We start from the raw sequence: 21177 nt of genomic DNA on the forward strand, positions 1-21177 counted from the left end.
GGAACTGAACTGCCAACCAGAAACTGCCCTGGTAACAACATTAACAAATTCAACAACAGCGGAAAGGCTGAGAAACACCGGCCTTCAGGGGCGGAAACTCCCCAGGAGCCCCTTTCCCCAGGCAGGGGGAGTAGAAGCCCCCCGCCAGGATTTCGGATTCCAGGGTTGAGTACGCCCGCGGCGACGCCCAGCCACACACAGCAGCAGGAGCAGGGGCCACCATTTCGCTTAGTTTATTAGACAAAAATATATGATTTAGACAAGTTCGCTGACGCGCTATTTACAATCTGAAATCACTCTATATACAGGAAGGGGCGGGGGCGGGGGGGGGGAAGACACAAGCACGTGGTGGGGGCATTTACCGAACCGATAGTCACCCGGAGCACGGTGACAGCCACCGAGCCTCGGGCACAGGCCGGCCGGGCTGCCTGGATGCGGAGCTCGGGTCGGAGGAGCCCCTTTCTGCAGAAAGCGATGGATGGGAGTCCTCGACTTCGTGGCCAGATCTGTCCTTTGCACCGGTCTGAAATTTTTGTCTTAATTCCTCCCTCATCCCTTCCCTCCCAAAGATCTCCCTCCTCCCCCCGGGGAAAATCAGAGACGACCCTGGATCAGGCCGACGGGAGCGCTGCTAGAATCCGCGGCGTCCCTTCCTGCGTGGCCAGCGAGCTGCAGGGGGTGGGGGGTGGGAAACAGCGAGACAAGAACAGCGCTGTCAGTGGACGGAAGCTGGAACCCGGCCGGGGGACTCTGCCCACCGAGAGCCCGGGGAGGGGGCGCGGGGTCGCCGGCCCGGCGCGGCTCCCGGCTCGGGAGAAACTCGGGTGGACTCCGCCAGCCGGCTGCGGTGCCGCGGGGCTGGCGGGCCAGGGCGCGCGCGCGCGCGGTCCACACAGGCTGCCCGTCCCCGATACCGCCCCCCACCCCTCACCCCCAGCCCAGCAGTAAAGGCCCACGGGCACTCACTTGTCGCGCACTGGCTGGAAGGGCGACTTCAACTGCTGCGCCGGCGAGTCCGGTCTGGGGAGGAGGTCTCTCTCTGGGAGGGAGGGGGAGACACCGAGCTTAGGACCCAGACGCGGGAGGGGTGCTGCGCAGGGGCGCTGGGCCTCCCCCCTCCCCGCCCCTGGAAAGTGCCTCCAGAAACACCCCCGACCCCCAGGGCAAGCCAGTGAGTGAGCAAGGCTCTCTCGGGGAGCCGAGTGCCTTGGTCTCCCTCCTCTACTTCAGACAGGAATCGTGGCTCAACCCCAGCCCAGTGGCCACTGGGTCTCACCCTCCGGGGCAGTCAGTGCCCCCAGCCAACGCCCCTCCTGGCCGGTGATGCCCTCCACGCCATCCTCCCCGGGCTAGTGCTCCCCTATACATCGCCTTCCCCCCCCCCCCCGGTGCTCCCCTCTACCCCCCCCCACTGGGCCACTGATCCCCTCCACCACCCCACCCCTGAGTTAGTGCTCCCCTTGCCCCAGCCCCCTCCCCGGCTAGTGCTCCCCTCCGCCCCAGGCTCGCCTGGTTCCCAGATTCCTGGCCTGGGGTGGGGCAGATGCCCCTGGGTGCCATACCTGGGAGCGAGGGGCTGCTACGGGCCGAGGCCTTGTCGCCATGGAGCACCCCCGCGGCCACGGGGACCGGTGGCTGCGGCGGGGGCGGCGCCGACAGGTGCGGGCCGTGCGGCGCGCCCACGCCCAGGAAGGAGCGCACGTTAAGCAGCGAGCCCTGTGCGAGGAATGCGCCGTTGGTCCAGTTGGAGAACTTGCCGATGTGGCAGGTGTACAGTCCGTGGCTGGGCAGGAAGGCGGGGTGCTGCAGCGGCGAGCCCGCGGGGGGCCCGTGCGCGCCGCCGGGGTGGCCGGAAGGCGGCGGCGGCGAGGCCTTGGGCGCACCGTCGGGGCTGGTGGCCGTCTCGGCCAGCGACCAGATCTTGGGCTTGCTGTTCGGCGCGCCCTGCAGGCCGCCCGCCGCCGCAGCGCCAGGGCTCAGCAGGCGCGTGCTGCCGGGCTCCGGGAGCTCCTTGGCCAAGCCCAGGGGCGAGTCCGGGGGCTTGAGTGCGTCGGAGGCCATCAGCGGCGAGCCCTGGTCTCGCGCGAGGGCCGTGGGCGCGTCGGGCGCGCGCGGCGCCTCGGCTTTGTCCTCCTCGTCCTCGTTGCTCTGGTCGCCGTCGTGCTCGTCGATATCGATGCTCTCCAGGTCGATCTCTTCGTCGTCCTCAGCCTTCTCCGGGTCCCCCTCGGTGTCGCTTCCGAAGAGAGCGCCGTCCTCCTGGTCCTTGCTGCGCGCGCCCCACGTCACCTTGTTCTCCTTCTTGAGGCGCCGGCGCGCGTTGGCGAACCAGGTGGAGACCTGCGTGAGGGTCATCTTGGTGATGATGGCCAGCATGATCTTCTCGCCCTTGGTGGGGTAGGGGTTCTTGCGGTGCTCGTTGAGCCAGGCCTTGAGCGTGCTGGTGCTCTCCCGCGTGGCGTTCTTGGGCCGCCCGGGATCTCCGTACTGGAACTGCCCGTAGGGGTAGTAGGCGGGAGCCGTGTGGGCCGCGAAGGTGGCGGGGTGCACCCCGGGGTTGTCCTTGAGCTCATACTGTGAACCCTGCAGCCACAAGGCCCAGCGAGGGAGGAGGGGGAAAGCGACAGAGAGAGAGACAGAGAGACAGAGAGGTGAGTCCCCGAAACTGCGCGAGCCGGGGGCAGACAGTCCAGCCTGCTCCGGAGCAGGAAGCCTACCCTAATGCACCACCCGGGTTGGAAGAGGGGGTCAGGTCACAAACCGCCCCCAGAAGCGGCGCTTCCGCCAATCACCGAGACTTTTTTTTTTTTTTTTGGTCACTCAAGAAAAGTTCCAGAATCCTCGAAATGTGCTCCGAAGACCACAGCGGGCGCCGGGGGCCCCCAGAATTTCCCTAGGCCGCCCTTGCTGCCCCCACCCCCACCTCCCACAACCACTCCAGAAGCCCGGATTTCCAAGTTTATCTCACACTCGCTCGAGGGAAAAACCTTTTAACTGGGCTGATAAAACAGTTTCTCCAAACTCGGAGGACCGAGAGCCCAGGCCCCCCCTCCCTTCTACCCTGAGGGGGTCAAACAAAATAAACCGTCCCGGGTTTTCAGAGAATCCAAATCCGCCAGCAATTTAAAATGAAAGCATACTCCTTTTAGCTCCCAAGTTAAATCTGCATAGAATGGCTCACCCGCACTTAAAGGTCTATAGTGGGTGACGGGCAATTTAAAATTTTAATCCTGGCCGGGATCGACAACAATAACAAAAACACCGTTTGTTTTTTTTAAATACAAAAAGAAGGCTTATCCGGTAAAACATTAACGCGAGGCCCCGAGCGCCGGCTGCGCGAAGCAGAACCGCTTCCGCGGCCCCTTCTCAAGTTTGACTTTGATCAGGAGCTAGCAAGCACAAACTGTTTGCAGGCATTTAGAGGCGGTGATTTATTTGCAATCAATATTCTTTTTATCATCGGTAGTAAAACACAGCAAGTCAAATTATCCCACCAGGTTTTTTGGTAAATAACATTTTATCTTTCTAACAACCTCATTAGGCCTCATTATTACCATAAATTGCCCAGACAGACATTCACTCACAATTTTATCTTTTGACTTCCAAATCCCCCACCGTAAGGGCTTGGAAAACCTCGGCCTAGAATTCGAGTTTGGATTTAGGCTTTCTTTCCAAGAAGGGACAGGAGTCCAGGAGGAAACACAGGCACACACGCACACATACCTTTGGGGGGGGGGGGTGGATTTCTAAATAATTTGCCATTAAAACAAACAAAAAAATAAGCAGCTCTGTTTCCAACCACAGTACAATAGGAGTGGGTCCTCACCGCAGGGCCCCCACCCTCCTGCACAAACACAGGTAGGTTTCCCAAATGGCACATAACTGTATTCAAATTTTCTGTTTAAAAAATATATATTTTTTTTAAACAGAAAATCTCCATGTAAAAACTGTCGAGTTGTGTTAGCAGACGGGGACCTCCGACTCTGAGAAAGTTGCAAAAAGCAGAAGATTTCTTGGACTATTTAGTTCGGTGGTCGAAACCACACAGACAACGTTTCTCTGGCCAGATTTCGTTTTCTGCCTAATCTTTGCAAAACGTCCTTTGCACGTTTCTAATTATTTTGGTTGTAACTGTAAGGAAGACATTTCGGCCGCCTCTCTGCTGGGAATTCTCTTTGAAAGGATACCTTGTAAATCTCTCATCGCTTCCCCGGCATCCCCGCCGCCAGAACAAAATGGGAGCTGATCTTTTTCCAGAGCAACCGAGCTCAACGGCAGCTGGGGTCGCTTTCAGAGAAATAGGCTTTCTTTTCAAAACTACAAGAAAAGTTCCAGCAAAGCACGCCGGCCGTCTTGCTCCTGTACAGTTGCCGGGTGTTTATTTTCTGTCTCTTCTTCGCGGAGAGGGGAGACCTGCGGGGGGGAGGGGGGTGCCTGCAAACTGCATGACCCTGCGGCAGCAGAGCAGGAGGGGGCTGCCTCCCCGACCCCTGCGCCCGGCGTGCAGTCCCCAGCAGTCCGAAGTTTTAAACTAGACTTCGCAGGCAGACCTTAGAGAAATGGATCCCTTAGACCAACGGCCCTGCGGAGCATTCAATCTGCAGCACACTCCCCACCCCACCCCCATATCTGACACCCACTGGGACAAGAGGCTAAGAGGACAGCATTTATTTTAAGCCCAGGGACACTGTTCTTTTTAATCCTCCATTATATAACGCAAGAAGAAAAGCGCTTTTCTTTTCGGTGCAAATGAAATGAAAACTTTGACAACTTACGGAAGTCAAAGCAAACACCGTTTCAGACGCCAACAATTATTTCGCCTTTTTGTTTTTAAATTTCAAATTTGCACTCCGGCCTTGGAGACCCCCTCGGCCCGTCCGATCTCCATTGTTAGCCTTATTCTGACCGCCTCTATTTCGCTTTAAAAGGTTCCCTCGGGTGCACGGAATACAACCGCACGAGTTCTGCCCGAGAGGAGGAAAAATCGAGTCTCCGGTCCCGGCCCCAAAGCTGAAAAGGTCGCGCAGCCGGGCCCACGGCCCGGGAAGGGGCGGCCGGGTAAAGGGCCCGCCTGCCCCGCCGCCGCCGCCACCGAATCGGGGGCGTCGGGCACGAGTTTGTCCCGACCTTCAGCGCGGGCCGCTGGCCCCCGGCCTGCTCCGTGGGCCTCCCTACTCCCACCGGGACCCCCCGAGCGGCCCAGGCCTCCCAACTCCCCGCTTCCCCAGGCCCACGGGCCGGGCCGTTACCCGGCCGGCCTCTCAGCGCTCCCCGCCGCCTCCGCCCCGCCGGACTGGGCCGCTCGGTCTCCCCGCCCGGGCCCCCGCCCCCTCGGCCCGGGCGCCCTGATCGCGCCGCCGGAGGGCAACGCGTGAGAGCGGGCCGGGAGCACTCACCATCTGCGAGAAGAGGCTGAGGTCGGCGGCGTAGGGTAGGAAGGCGCTGTAGTTGGGCGCGCCCGCGTAGGGGCCGGCCGCCGCGTACATGCCCAGCACCGAGGTGACCGCTGCCGCCCCGGCTCCCGCGCCCAGCTCCGCCGCCCCCGGCCGGCCCGACGAGGCGGCGGCCGCGGCGGCGGCGGCGGCCGCTGCAAGAACCCCCGGGCGCTCGCCGCCGTAGGCGCCGGGCCCCGCGGCGCTCAGGTACTGCGGGTAGCCCAGCTGCGGAAAGGACATGTCCGCGGAGTCGGCGGCGGCGGCGGCGGCGGGCAAGTATCAAAGAGGCGGGGGAGGTTAGGCGCGGGGCTAGGGAAGGCGGGTGCCGGAGTGGGGGGCAGCGGGCCGCCGGCCGGGCGCGCTCGGGCCGGCCCGGAGGCGGGGGCCGGTGGCTGCTCCTCGGCCCGGTGCTCGCTGGCGCCCGGCTCCCGGCTGCGCCCGGCTCCGCGATCGCGCGCCGACTGCGGCGGCCGCCCTCCGCTCGGCGGCGCGGCTTTCAGACACAATTTGAAGTTGATGCTTTGATTGGCATCCCCTTGAGCTCTGGCCCCGCCCCCGGCTCCCCCGCTCCTCGCCCGCCCCCTCCCCGCCGCCCGCCCTCGCCGGCCGCTCCTGCCCCTCCCGCCGAGCACGTGGTGCCCAGCGCCGGCCGGGCCACCTCCGCCCGCCAAGCGCCCGGGCGGCCGGGGCGGGACCGCAGGCCGCGTCCCGGTCGGCGCGCCCGGCCGTCTGACAACCTGTCGACGCGGGTTTACAGCTGGCGGACACCGGGGTCTGCAGTTTCGCAGCCCTGGCGCGTCTTGCTTGCTCACAAAACACCACCTCGGCGCCTGCCTTCCCACCGTTGGGCCGGCAGGGAAGGGGCGGGCGGAGGCGCGGTGCCAGCCGGCGAGGAGCGCCCTCTCCTCCGAGCTCCGGGCTCCTCCTCGGACGTCCCCCCGGGACCTCTTTTGGCAGAAGTGCCCCTAAACCGGCGGGGCGTGGCACCCCGAGGCGGGCAGGGTGTCCCCCTGCCCCTGCCACCCGGGATTAACGGGGCATCCCTCCGGCAGGGGCTGGCTCTCTGCACTCGGAGAGGCGGGCACCCGCCGAGCACCGCGAGCTTTTCCAGCGGTGTGAACTTTGAGAAAGGCCACCGGCTGGGAAGCTTGAAGGAAGCTAACGGCTGGTTCTTTGGGGGCGGGGCGGGGAGGGTACCTTTTCTTTGCGGAGAAAGTACCACCGCGGCGGGAGAGACACAGGCCGCCCCCGCCCTGGAGACAGGAGGGGCCAGCGTGGCCTGGACACCCCTCGTTTGTCCACTAGGCGAGCAGATGCTGGAAGTCAGCTTGTGCGCAGCGCGCCGGCCCGAGGCGGCGCCGCGACGAGCCCGGGGACGGGGCGTCAGGCTCCCGCCGCCCTCGCCCCTTCTCTCCTCCGCCTGACCGCCCGCCCGAAGAGCCGAGAGCGACACGGCAGGGCATCGCGTGCGCTCGGGAGGGCGGATCCGGGGTGCCTGGGGTCTGGTGGGGCTGGGGCGCAGACGCCCAAAATGCTTGGTCCTCCTGGCCTCCCTGCCTGCGCCTTGGACCGCGCTGGGGCAGGCCGCTCCGGCCCTGGAGGCTGTGTGGGCAGCGCGCCCCCGGGTATTCGCCTGGGCTCCCTCTCCGAAGCTGCGGCCAGAGCTCGGCGAGTACTCCCTGCAGCTGCATTCCGGCGCGCGGAGCCATGCAGGGGTGGCGTCCGTGGGCCTGGTGTCCAGCTCGCTTTGGGCCGGTTGGAGACCACAGAACTGAGGTCAGGTCCTGAGCGCGCTCTATGTCTGTACCTTGGACACCCAGGCATCCATCTCCAGCCTCTAACTCCCTCTTCCAGTTACTAGGGACCTTCCAGGCCCAGGGACTTTGGAAGCATCCGGAGAGATTCGGGTTCCCCAGCTGGAGACCTGAGGACAGAGCCAGCGCCTATAATTAGCCACAATAACGCCCATAATAGTAATTACTAATTACCAGCTGTGTAACCAGGCTTTATTTTCTGTGTTCAGAGTCAGATTTTCTTCCTGGTCATGCTCCCCCCGCCCCCCCCCCCTTATCTCCACCCCCGACCTCACCCCACCAGTCCCTCTTACCCACAGCAACTGCTAGGACTCCTTTCCTGCGGTTCCAGCTTCTGGGGGTGGGAGGGCAGCGGGCAGATGGGCGCTCCTGCTCTGGGAAGCCCCTGACCACAGCTTCCTCCTGCCCCCCAGCCCCCCAGCCCACACTCCCCAACCCCCTCTCTCGCCAACACCCAAAACAAACCAATGCGCCCTGGCCACTGTCCTGTTTAGCAAGCTCCAGTGTCACGTTTCAGGATGACAGGTAAACACAGGTAAGATAAGGCCTCTTGTGAGACCTGAAGAGCCAGATGGAATGTATGCCCAGAGAAATTCCCGGTGTCAAGATTGAGCCACAGGATGAATCACCTTCTTCCCAGCCCTACCTGCAGCTGTGTGAGCCCCTCACACCATAGCCATCCCAGCCTGGGGAAGATGGAGGAAGACAGGACAGCCTTGTCCTGACCCCCAAGGGGCCCAGCAATGCCGCCCTCCACGCTCTGGCTGTATCTGCATCACCTCCTTTCTGGTCCTGGAGTGATTCAGGTTCCTGAACGCACCCGAGAGGTGAGTGGGAAGGGCCCACCAGAAATGGTTCCTGGGGATAAGGCTGTTCTGGGGGAACTGGTACTAAGAAGGCCTGTGGACTGGCCCCCAGGGAGCCCTGGCAAGATGCCTGGGGGTGCCTGTAGGCCTCCCTGAGTGCCAGGCACAGGATCCTAATGGAGTCTGGCAACCACCCCTTCCCTTCTTTCTCCTTGGTACAGGGGTACAGGGGAACCCCAAAATTTGCACATAGAAAACTTGGAAGCAATGTACACAAAAAATAAATTTAAAAAAATTAAATGTGTCCAATCATCAAGAGGGGAGCAGAGAAAGATCTAGAACTTCCTGGCTCAGTGTCTTTCCACTGGCCCTCTACTTATTTTTAATGTCAAGTGGTGAAGTAGAGCCCAGGAAGGCCCAGGGTGCCTGAGCCAGGAGAGTGGCCCTCTGCCCAAAACCTCCTTGGGGCTGACTTGACTAAGCACTAATGGATACAGAATTTTCCCCAAGAGGTCAGCCCAGCTCAGCAGCTCAGCTCTTCTGACGACGTCCAGGCCATCCACAGGACGACGCTGGCCCTGCACCAGAGGCTGGGGTTGGGGGGTGTGGGCGGTGGAGCTCCAGCTGTCCCTCCCTCGGAAACCACAGTTCCCAGCCCGGCTGCTCTGGGCCCAAGCGGGGAGAGCCCAGCTTCGCAGAACGTCAGTCACCATCGCCGCCTTCCCTGGGGTGGCTCAGGGGGGCCGGATGCCTGGTCCGGGAGCCGCAGGGACGGGGCATTCCCCCAGCCGGTCTCCTCCCGGTCTGCCCAGAGCCAGAGACAGGGCCTGGGAGCCCTGCAAAGCCGGACCTAGGGGTCGCTGCAAGGTCGAATCGGAGCTCGGGCAGGCTGGGTCCGGGAGCCCTGTGCTCAGTAAGGACCCCCCACCCTCTCAGGGACCCGAGGCGATTGGCCTCCATCACGCCGCAGAGCTCCCTTTGGCTGGAAAGCCCGGACTCTTGGCGCCCCTCCCGGCTAGGACATGAGCCTCGGGAGGCACCCACGCGTGTGCAGGGCCCGCGTGTGCAGACGCGGCTCCGGAGGTAGGTGACTCTGCTGGGCGGGGTGAAAGATTCCCAGGCCGCTTACCGGGAGGGGGCGGGCCTGGGGTGATGGGTGAACAAGGCGCGTTTGAACCAACTTGGCGGAAAGTTCATTTGCTCCGTTCCATTATGGCGGGCGGGGGTGGCGAGCGAGTTTTCTAACTGGAGGGAACTGCTATCACCCACCTGAAGCATATCCTGTGCTTTTTCTTTCCCCAGACCCCCATAAAAGTTCCTCCAGTTCCCTTCCCTACCTCTGCCCACCGCACCCTCTGTTTACATAAGAATGAGATTAAGTGTACCAAATAGCATCCTCGTTTACAATTTTATTCCCTCGGAAATAAACCTCCAGCCTTGCGGACCCAGGTCTCTGAGGAAGAGGAGGAAGCTCCTGGGGACCCAGTCCAATCCCCGAGCCCTCACGGACCTCCCTTTGTCACCAAGGCCGGGGCCACTTAGACCTACTCAGGCACAGCGGGCGGCGCCTCGGCCCTGTCGCCTGCCTTTCCAAACGGCCCGTATTTGATTTGCAGATATCGGGGCTGCCTCTCCGGGCCGCAGCTCGGATCAGAGGCCGGCTGGGTGGCCTGACCCTGGCGGCACCCTGCCCCTGCGGCCAGTCCCCCGCCCCAAACCTTGCACCCCGATGGATGAAACCCAGGTCAACACTTTGGACCTTTCTCCAGCAGGATCCAGCCGGAAAGCCACCCCCGCTTAGCGACAGCGAGGCGAGTGTCAAACAGTCCCCGGGCAGCCGAGACTCTCTCAGGAGCGTCCAGCTCTCACCGTGGAGCCCAAGGGCTCCAGCCCGGAGCCAGCCGGGTTGGCCGGGCCACGGTGATTCCGCAGTTCCCTCGGTCTGGACCCCTCCGGGCCGGGCCTGCGCGCTCCGGCGACTCCAGGCCCAGACCCACGCGGAGCCCGACCGAAGGTTAGCCCTGGTGCCTCCCGGCCTAGAGTAGCACCCAGCAAACGTCCAGAGCGAGCGGGACTGCCGAGACCCCGCGGCGAGACTTGCTCGCCTGCCTTGGCAGGACAAGCCCAGTGGGGCCGGCGGAGGAGATTCCAGAAAAACCCGGGGAGAAAAATCGCCGTGCAGCAAGGGCGGTGGGCGGCCAGATGCTCCGGGCCAAGCCCCGCACGAACGTAGAGCGCGTGTCTGGACGGAGGGGGCCGTGAGCCCCGGGCGCCGCGAGCCTCCTGAGCCGGCCTCCGTTTCCCCCGGTGGAGACACGGACCACAGGGCCCCGGCCTGGAGTGTCGGAGGAAGCGAATTACATGCGTGTGCGCACATGTCAATATTTTATAAACCTCCCCTTAATTAACCAGATCATTTCCATTATGCCTCCAACCCCATCCACCGCAACGGTGTGAGGGTTTGCAGGCTTTATAATTCGATGCCACCAGACGGTTGCTCGGGGGCAGAGGTGTGATCGCCCGCGCCAGCTGCGCTTGTATTTATTTGTTTTTCTCCCGTGTTCCTGTAGGGCGCCATTATGCAGTTTTTAATTAGTTTGTGTTTGTAGTTCACCCGTCCCAAATCAATGCCATCCCGGAGCACGGCGATGTAAATTCTCGAAGTACAGGTGTAGCTGCCTGCTCGGGAACACGGGGAAGCGCGTGTCTGACAAATGAAAGCCGGGCGGACTGTCAGCTCTCGGCAGCCAAGAGGCGCAGATCAAAGCCATCGGGGACTCCTGCGCCCTCGGAGCGCCTCAGTGGCGGCGGCTCCTAATGCTATTAGAGGGAGAGTCGGGTGCAGCTCGGCGTGGGGGACAAAGTGACTTTTCATTTTGCTGGAATCCTGGGTTCCCTGGGCCAGCGCTGGCCTCCCGCGCGCTCTGGCCTTGGGGCCTGGTGGGCGCTGGGCACCCTGCATCAGGCTCCCGCCCCGGATGCCCGGCTGGCTGTGGGCGCGCGTGCACGGACCCAGTGCTGGAGAAAGGTCATTGCCACTTCCAGCGGGGTTCCGCAGCCCTTTCATAGAACCCACGGCCAACAGCCGGGACTTTGGGAATCTCCAGACTGGAGAACCCCCCTCACCCCCACTCCCAGGTCCCGCTCATTTCTCTTCTTGAAATGACCTCTGTGCAATGAGTGTAAATTATTCTTCCCAGCCACCAGGGAATTCTTTTAAAGATTTTTTTTTTTTTTTTTTTGGATCGGGAATAAGAGATTGTTCATCTTTAACTAGACCACATAGAAATTATGATTCAACAGCAGTGTGTATTTAATTAGAGTAATCTCACTTGAATTTAATTACCTAATGAATTATTTGTTTAAAAGGTAGAACGTCTTGTTTGCCAAGTGTGGTGCAGACCTCTGATAAGAACTTGTGTTATAAGGACATTACAGTATAAAGCAGCCATGTAGTAAGGTTTGGTTTTAACTCTTTGCGTGTGTAATGGTTACTGTAGCACTCAACACACACACTAAGATCATGTCCGGAAGGCTGAGGGGAGGGCAGAAGCTCCCATTAGCCAAACAGAGGCTTAGTTCTGTTGTGCAGGCAGGGCCCCTTCGAAATTAATATCTTCCAACCCCTTTCCTCATACACATCTATTTTTAAATGTATTTTTCAATAGTTTTGTGTGTGTGTGCCAGATGACAGCTGCCTATTATGACTCATTTTATGATTCATATTTGCAATGAAGTGGTACATCTCCTTCAGGAAAACTCCAGCCTAGCTTCTCTGGGTGCCTGAACCTCCATACTAGTGACAGAAAGGCTTTCTGAGGTCATTGAACATTAGAGGAAGGGAAGCTACAATGCCCCAGACTGTGATCTTAACCCCTAGTGCCTAAATAATGGAAGGATTTCATCCCCTCTCATTTTGTAAGAGCAAATGACTCCAAACCGTGCCACCCTTTCCAGTGGGCTCTGAAGGGGATGTGTCTCCAGCTAAACATACATGAAATCCACCTGGTTGAATTCCACTGTTATTTTCATTCATAGGTCATTAACCAGATATTTAATTGTAGATTTGGGCACTATTATCACATAAATATTAAGTATTAATAATATAGTGTTCAACTAAGTAGGAATAGGCTTATGAGAAAAAATAAAAAACTTTGATAAGAATTATTAACTTTTTTAGAGTCTCTTATTTTTATCACAGCTGTGCATTTTAAAACCGATGCTTTAGCAACTGATAGTGGTTATTAATAAATTATAAACTTAATCATGTTAAGTTATGGTTATAGTCGCATCTTTCTTCCTAAGAAATAGATCTACATGAATACATATTTTAAACTTAGTTATAAATTTACTTCACATATTCTTCCAAATAACAACTGATAATAACAACCAGAAAGGACATGAGATAATAGCTTAGGGATGATAATACATTCCTCAGATCTGAGCAAATCCAAAGACGATTTGCTAGTAAAACCCTCAAAGAAAATGGTTTGTGAGTGATGGAAGAAGGAAAATACTAAATAGCATATTTATGTTGGGCTCTTTCCAAAATGTTTGAAATTTAGACCAAAGAGTATTCCATCTCCCATGAGTCCCTCTCAACCCTCAATCACTTATATTATTAAAGATAAAACCTACCTACTAGAAATACCTTTGTAAAATACCAATTGATAAATATAGGTCCATACAACAGTCTGGGTAGAAATTTTCATCTTCCATGCATAATGTGTGGACCACAAGTCACTGGCTGATAGGTTAAAAATCTATTCATTTAAGAGGCATTCATTCAACAAAAGTACCCCCACAGAGGACTCTTTGGGAGTTCAGGAGACTGTTTCTGGAAAGTTCTGAAGATAGGCAAAGACCACCAGCATCTTCTAGGACCATTCTCATAGAAGAGCAAAACCGGGGGTATGAGTGCTCAAAAGATTTCCCAGGCGAGAGTACTGGACTGGGTTGCCATTTCCTCCTCCAGGGCGACCTTCCCAACCCAGGGATGGAACCCACATCTCGGAGTCTCCTTCACTGCAGGAGGATTCTTTACCATTGATCCACCAGAGAAGCCTGAATGGTCTGAGGGGGGAGCCTTAAAAAGCCCCAGACCAGGGGCACCTTTGCCTGCTCTTGTACAGACATCCCTTGCACTGTAACGGTGCCCAGGGATTCTCCGGAGTTCAGGGCGTCTGTCTGCCTGTCTGCCACTTCCCCTCCTCTTCACCCCTGGCAAGAAAAACCACACAGAGAGGCCCGAGGTGACGCCATTCTTGAGGGTGTTGAGTGAGTGTGGATGCAAGGTGGGAATGAGGTGCTGAGAGAAGGAAGAAGCTCAGGAGGGGAGGTTTTCTTCTCCCAGACACTCCTGCAGAGGATCCTTTGGCCCAGGGAGCGCAGCACCTCCATGACCCAGGAGGAGGCCCCTGTGTGCAGAGCCCCAGGTCAGGAAGGTCCCCTTCTCTGATTCCTGCATGCCTGCCCTCCCGAGCCCCTGCTCTTAGAGCCCCTCCTAATGCTGTTCAGCTGAGGAAGGCTCCCAGGTCCCGGACAGGTCGTCCACGCTGCCAGCTGCAGGCACCCTTTGCCCTCCAATGCGAAAGCATGTGGCCTATGGTCCACCCTCTTGGCAATAAACTGAGTGACTGGCAGGCTAATCCTAGCCCCAGATTCAACCTGGGATGGCCGTCAATGGTCAGAGGTGGGTCAGCTCAACCTCTTGCACAGGGAATATTGTGTTTTACTAAGGGACTATCTGTGCATGGACACAAAGCTTGCGGGAAAGACCCACTCTCTGGATGGAAGGGCGGGGGAGGGCCCGTCCTCCCCAACCTCTCTTTGAAGAAAGGGAGGATTAACACCCTCTTGGCCAGTGACCACTGCCTCTCAGATGCAGCTGATGGCAGAAGCCAGTTTGGAAGAGGCCTTCTGAATCCTGACACCCATCTTAAGCTGCCCCGGCCACCACAGCAAGACCCTGCAGCCTGTGGTTTCAACAAGGGAAGTATGTCTTCTCACAGTTCTGGGGGCCAGAAGTCCAAGGTCAAGGTGTCGGCAGGTTTGATCTCTCTCCCCCTGGCTTGCAGATGGCTTCCTTTCTGGTCCTGCTGGTCCTCTGTGAGTCCGGGTTTCTCTTTTTTAGGATTACTGGTCAGATTGGATGACGACCCACCCTAAAGAGCTCATTTTAAAAGATGAATGAATGATAGTCGCTCATTTCTGTGACCCCGTGAACTGTAGCCCACCAAGCTCCTCTGTGCATGGGATTCTCCAGGCAAGAAAAATGGAGTGGGTTGCCATTTCCTCCTCCATCATTTAAAAAGAATCACATCTTAATTTAAAGGCCCATCTGCAAATACTGTCACCTTCTGAGGTGTTATGGGGTTAGGCCTTTAGAGGGAACGCAGTTCAACTCAGAACACCACCCACGGCCACCCAGCCCCCTCCCACTCCAAACAGCATCAGTGTTCGTTAGCTGAAGCCCTGCTCACTTCTGACACAATAATACATCCTTTAGTTTGGAGACAGAAAAATCCTAGAAGAAGCTCCAGAGTTGTTCCCTCCTCAATTTTGTAAAGAACAAGAACATCTTCATTAAAATCAAAACAAAAATGTGTAATGTTCAGTAGGGTATTATATTCCCAATATGAAGCCTTCTCAGTGTTGGTTATTATCAGAGGCTAAAGTTGGCCACTCTGTCCATCTCAACTATAAGAGGACTTTCGTGTAACAGGGTTAAACTCTAGACGAGAAGAGCCTTAGTTTTGAAGCAAGCATGTCTGAGAAAGTGAATTTTATTCTAAGCCTGTAGTGATGTCTGCCTTGTCTCCATCCCTCTGAGGCCGTCCAGCGGCTCTAGGAGGCTCTGCGCCATAGATGCAGCCCCCCTGCCTCCCGGTCAATTATCTCAGAAAAATTTCAAAGGTATCAGTTAAGCCCTGTTTCCCAGATTTTGCTAAAGAGGCAAAGACTGCACAGTAGTTAAGCCTCTGACTTGAATCTGCTGGGGCCCTAAGGTTGAGGGTTAGGGTGTAGGCATAAGTCTGTGGTTGGGAAGGAATTGCCAAAAAAAAAAAAAGGAAAATTTGAGCCCCGTTCCATCTTTTATCAGCAGCCGCACCTCTCTGCCAGCAGATGCATCATCAGCAAGGCGGCGGGGTGCTGGGAGAGCCCTGGCGATCATTTTATAGGCTGTGGACCGCGTGACATTATCTCTAGAGTCGAGCTAAGTGGTGTGTCTAAGGTCACTTAGCCAGTGTGTAATAAATCCAGGATTAGAACCTCAGCACGCAGTTCGACAGTGTGACAGGACACACGGATTCTCTGATCTCCAGATTCGACCTCCTTCCCACCCTCTCCTCCCAAACCCCGAGGGAGCCCCTGCCCCTGGGTCCACCGATCCTGTCTCAAGACCACCAGTAGGCAACTTGGGGTGCTCCTGGCTCCTTCCTCCCTCCATCTTCCTTCCTTTCTACCCCTTTCTTTCATTATTCTCGTAACAGGCACTTGTGGAGGAACCACTTTAAGAAACGGACAGCGTCATGTGCTGCGAGGGATGCTAAGATAAAGGAGACAGCTGACCTGATCACCTAAGTGTCTAGGGTGAGGTTGACAGTTTTGTAAAACACATACAAACACCTCCTTACTCTGCAAGGCAGAGAGAAGTGCCAAGAGGGATCTCCTCGTTCTTTAACATCAGGATCTCAGCTCCTAATCCCCCTTTACGTTTGTTTGGCTCTGTGATGCTGAGCTCTGCAAGCCCCATGTCTGCATCGCTAGTATCTTTCCCTTAGACTCTGCCAACAGAGGATGCTTGGTGGTGTGGGGGTGGTGTGTGTGTGTGGCGACTGGCGGGGGGAGGTGGATCCTGCAGGATGGAAGGAGCCTGTCCCGAATCACTTCCTGTGGCTCTCATCACCCTCCCGGGCACTCTTCACCTCGGTGGCAGTGGGTCCTTCCTGTAGCATCAGCTGAGTCCAGTGTTCGGGTTTCTAGCCTCACAGAACCAGACGGTCGTGTCTCCTTGGGAGCCAGAGCTGGTGACCAGCGTCTCCGATCCAGAGGTCCGGGGTCCCGCTCCTGGGGCTCTTTGAACTTTACTGTTTCTACCTTCCTTCTCCTGTTTCCTATTTTCACATCTGCCTCTGAGGAGCCCCTATTTTCTTTGCCCCTTTTCCGTTAACTAGTGGGAAAAGTCTTTGTACCGTGTTTGCTAGGGCGGCTGTAACAAATGGTCCAGACTGGGAGGCTTACACGACAGAAATGGGTTCTCTCCCAGTCTGGAGATTGAAGGCCAAGGTCGAGGCGTGGCAGGGCTGGCTCCTGCTGAGCTTGTAAGGGAGAATCGCCCCAGGCCCCTCTCCTACCCTCAGGAGGTTCCGGGTCATCTCTGGGGTCCACTGGCTTGAGAAGCATCACCCTGCTTTCCGCCTTCATCTTCACGTGGTTTTCACTCTGTGTGCATTTCTGGGTCCAAATCCCCCCTTTGCACAAGGACACCAGTCATACTGGATTAGGGTTCATACATACTCAAGTGTGACCTCATTTCAACTCATTACAGCTTCGAGGACTCTGTTTCTAAATCGGGTCTCATTCTGAGGCGATGAGGGTTAGAAATTCAGCATGGGAATCTGGACGTTGAGTGGGGGAAGAACAATTCAGCTGGCTACTGCTGCCGTGCAGTCGCTAAGTCGTGTCTGCCTCTTTTGCGGCCTCATGGACAATAACCCACTGGGCTCCTCTGTCCATGAGATTGTCCAGGAAAGAATGCTGGAAGGTGGTAACATTGCCTTCCCCATGGGATCTTCCCCATCCAGGGATGGAACCCACATTTCCTGCATTGTAGGTGGAGGATTCTTTATGGCTGAGCCACCAGGGAAGCCCCAGTTCAACATCTAACTGAGAATTGTCATGTTAACTTTCCTCTATCCAAATAACTAGGTAATTTCTGCTCCCGCAGTAGGCATGGGCTGATGCCAGGGACCCAGACGTAGGAATCAAAGGAAGAAGTTATTGACTGTCAGTGAGGAAAGGATGCAGCGACCTACCTCTTGAACCAGGGCTGAAAGGTGACCTGATTTGAGATGGGTAAAGCATGTGAACAGAGGGTGTTCCCGAGGGCACACGGCAGGTCTCAGAAGCTGTGAGCACACTGGCCAGGCTGCAGCTGGCACCATCAGGGACAGGCAGGGAAGTGGGGCTGCAGCAGAGCGAGTTTCAGAAGCACATGATGAGTTTGGACTGTGTTCTGGGCCATGAAAAGCTACGACAAACCTAGGCTGTGTATTAAAAAACAAAGACATCACTTTGCCAACAAAGGTACAGATAGTCGAAGCTATGATTTTTCCAGTAGTCATGTATGGATGTGAGAGCTGGACCATAAAGAAAGCTGAGCACCTAGGAATTGATGCTTCTGAATTGTGGTGTTGGAGAAGACTTTTGAGAGTCCCTTGTACAGAAAAGAGATCAAACCAGTCAATCCTAAAGGAAATCAACCCTGAATATTCATTGGAAGGACTGATACTGAAGCTAAGGCTCCAATCATTTGGCAATTTGATGTGAAGAACTGACTCATTGGAAAAGACCCTGATGCTGGGGAAGATTGAAGGTGGGAGGAGAAGGGGATGACAGAGGATGAGATGGTTGGATGGCATCACCAGTGCAATGAACATGAGTTTGAGTAAGCTGTGGGAGCTGATGATGGACAGGGAGGCCTGGCATGCTGCAGTCCACGGGGTCGCAAAGAGTTGGACACGCCTGAGCAACTGAACGACAACCACTGGGCCCTGAGGAGGTTTGGCAGGTCTGAGGGCAGAAGGAGACCCTTAAACGTGTCAGAGGAGAACCGGGTACCTGTGTAGGACAGAGATACAGAGCTGAGAACGTCTCAGCCATGGTGGCTGCCATACGGGTACCTACTCTGGGAGCGAAGCGCCTGAGTGCTCCTGGGGGTAGATAGGGAGACGGTCCCCCTCCCAACGCCCCACTGTCCATGAGGAGTCCGCTCGGAAAAGTGATGGGGGAAGACTGGTCCTCCTTCCTGCTCATGCCTCCAGGCAGAACAGCTCCACTCCTTCATCTTACACCTCGGATTTCCAGAGAAGATTTTGTCTGAACAAAGGGGTTTTTTTGCCTTAATACGAACATTGGGACTCACTGAAGCGCGTGCTCATCAGGTTTTGGATCCTCTTATCTTCAAGGGATCTGAAGATGCATAAATCTCTGATTGGTTATGAAACCTGGCATATTCACACAGCTCCTTGCTCTGTCTGGATTCACTAGGTTTCCTCTACATATCCAGAATGTACAATCATACCTTTTATGACAGGGTACTGAAGAATTTGATTAATTTCTCAGGATGTATGAAATGTTAAAACAGAAATCTGGAGTGACACCAATGTAAGGGGGAAATAATGCTGTCCAATAAAGGCAATTACCATTATTATCATTATTAATGATATTATTGATACTTCCTCACTGACAGGTGAAAACAAGTGACTTGCAAGCCTTCCCTTGGCATGAAAACTTTCAGGCCATTACCCGAAGACTGAGTTAATCGTTTCATCACTAGGGCAGATAAATAGAGGGGTCATAAAGTGGGGTAACGATCCTTCCGTGTGTGTGTGTCACAGAACTGATTGACACGAGGTGGAGTCCCTCCGTATCACAGGGAAAGCACGATGCTGTCTATCTGGTCTCCTTCCTGACTCCATAATGCACATATACTACATGCAAAATGTATCATTGATTAGCATCTGCAAGGAACAAACTCAGTGCCAAGTAGTCCATTTATCAGTGCCCCGTGATGTCTTCACTGGGGGGTAAACCCCTCCAGGCTTCCAGGAGTTCACTTGGTTTTATCTGGATAGGGGAAGCAAGCAGAAAATCTACCGTTGCAGTTTCGTTAACAGTTGGGTAGTTCACACGCTCATCAAGGCTGTTGTCCATTTCCTGGCTGCTCATGCCTAACTTCATTATATCACAATGTAACCAGGTTATGTAAGAAGTTAAATAAAAGAAGCTCCATCGGAACCCTGGCGTGAACCCTCATCCCCACAGGAAGATTTACTCTTATCAGAAGAGATGTGATCTTGTAGAACAGTGTGTGTGTGTTAAGTCTCCCTGTCCAAGCACGGAGATTTGTACCCTCGCGTAAGGACGAAAGCTCCTGCTTCTCAAGTCTCATTCTGCGCCGTGTTGGAGCACTGTGAGACCACAGTGGATTTACTTCAAGAATTTGATGGTTGGTGACTTTCTGCAAATTCTTCCCTGGCCCTTGAATTCCTTATTTAATTTTATCATCAAGCCAAGCCATCCGAGGAGAAACCACCTCTCTAAGCCTTACTCCCGCCCACCTGAAATACAAACCTGTGAGCTTCCCAGAACTTTATTAAAATAGATATTGACTTTCTTGCTCGGAAGAATCATCCTTTACTTGTCACCGCCCCCCCCCACCCATTAGTCTGTCCACTTCCAAACATGTTCCCTCCTCTGATAACTCACTCTCCTTTTTCCCATGGCTGCCTGAATCCATGTACTATGACTTCTGCCTCCCAAAAGTCTTTGAGAACCAGCCACATCCCGCCACAGTTCAAGCCCGTAGCTTGTCCCAAGGGCCATCTTTCCGTGGTGACTTCACCAGCAGTGGCCTTCATTTTACTCCCCTGCTGAAGTTTCCCTGGTCCCCCCTTGACTACAGAGTAAACAGCCTCACCTCCTTAGCACACTGTACGTCAGCCTTCAGGCTTGGAATGTCTTTACTGGAGCTGGAAGGAGCTGAGCAGCTGTGGCTCTTCTCCTATCTCCTGGAAGGTCTATTTTAATGCAATTGAGTGTTTCCTCTAGAGGAGAGAGGATTCCTGGTGCAATGCAAGCGTTGGCTTTTGTCTGCATCTATCATTTATTACTCCGATTGCTTCCACTTTCCAACCCACAGTCTGAGCCCAGACTTGTCTTCTCCTTTCCAAGCTCATCTTTCATTCCTTGGTATTTAACATCCAGCTGGAAAACCCATATATTACCTTGCCATTCCAAAGCTTCAGAATTCCTTGGAAAGCATGTTAAAATGTGTGGCTCTTGCCTAGGAACCTTCTGACTTACTAGATATGGAGGTGGGTCCACAGTTGAATTCTAAATAGATTTGTTTGGGATTTGGTTGAAAACACACATTTTAAAAAAATTGTTTATGTTTAATTGAAGAATAATTGCTTTACAATATTGGGTTGATTTCTGCCATACAGCAACCTGAATTAGCCACAGGTATACATATGTCCCCTCCCTCTTGAATCTCCCTCCCACCTCCCACCTTTTCCACCCCTCTAGGCTGGAAAACACACATTTTTGAAAAACACATTCATGACAAAGCGTCCTAGACACACAGTGTGACCCTTCAGCTTCTGTGAACTTCACTGCAGTATCCTGCAGACCCTAAAGTCTGTGTGGATGGCTGGTCCTGCCACCCACTGCCACTGATACTAGCCCCCACGCTCTTCTGTTTCTCTGTTTGCTCCCTGTCTGCTCACTTTGCCCTTAATCTCTTCTTCTTCCCTCCTCAGTGCCCTCATGAGCTCTCTCCTGCACCTTCTCTCAGTCTAGGCACCCTCAGTGGAGACCCTCCCCCAGACTCTGGGCTTTCACCACTGGCCTCCCAGACCTGCGTCTCTCATCCAAATCTCAGCCGAGTTGCAGACCCCAATACCCAGCTGCAGGGGCCTCATCCTCAGCGGGCAACCTGCAGAGGTACCTGCTTCTCTTCATGTCTCTTCGATGCTAGCGGAGAGTCCCACCCTGCCTGATGTAGTTCATATCTTGGTAGCCAGCCCGACGCCTCATTAAGCTGTCCACCTTAAATTCGATCTTGTTCATCATCCCTTTATCGGTTGTCATTGTTGTTCAGTCGCTCGGTCGCGTCTGACTCTTTGTGACCCCATGGACTGCAGCATGCCAGACTTCCCTGTTCTTCACCATCTCCCAGAGTTCACTCAAACTCAACTCAATGTCCATTGAGTTGGCGATGGCATCCAACCATCTCATCCTCTCGTCCCCTTCTCTTCCTGCCCTCAATCTTTCCCAGCATCAGGGTCTTTTTCAATGAGACAGCTCTTTGCATCAAGTGGCCAAGGTATTGGAGCT

General features: G+C 55.6%; 1 protein-coding gene and 1 long non-coding RNA gene across 2 annotated transcripts; one reads left to right on the plus strand and one right to left on the minus strand.

Annotated features, from left to right (window-relative positions):
* Positions 1-217: 217 nt before the first annotated feature.
* IRX1 (iroquois homeobox 1) lies at positions 218-5918 on the minus strand. Its single transcript, XM_002696450.6, has 4 exons — positions 5397-5918; positions 1563-2583; positions 967-1039; positions 218-669 (listed from the first exon to the last, which is right to left on the minus strand). The coding sequence occupies exons 1-4, from the start codon at positions 5673-5675 to the stop codon at positions 612-614; spliced, it is 1431 nt and encodes a 476-aa protein (XP_002696496.1). The 5' UTR covers positions 5676-5918; the 3' UTR covers positions 218-611.
* Positions 5919-7507: 1589 nt separating this feature from the next.
* On the plus strand, positions 7508-11532 carry LOC132343256 (uncharacterized). The gene is made up of 3 exons (XR_009492006.1): positions 7508-8076; positions 8992-9138; positions 9825-11532. It is a non-coding gene; the product is annotated as an uncharacterized lncRNA (long non-coding RNA).
* Positions 11533-21177: the final 9645 nt, after the last annotated feature.

This window comes from Bos taurus, chromosome 20 (assembly GCF_002263795.3).
Source record: "Bos taurus isolate L1 Dominette 01449 registration number 42190680 breed Hereford chromosome 20, ARS-UCD2.0, whole genome shotgun sequence".
NCBI classification, from domain to species: Eukaryota; Metazoa; Chordata; class Mammalia; order Artiodactyla; family Bovidae; genus Bos; species Bos taurus.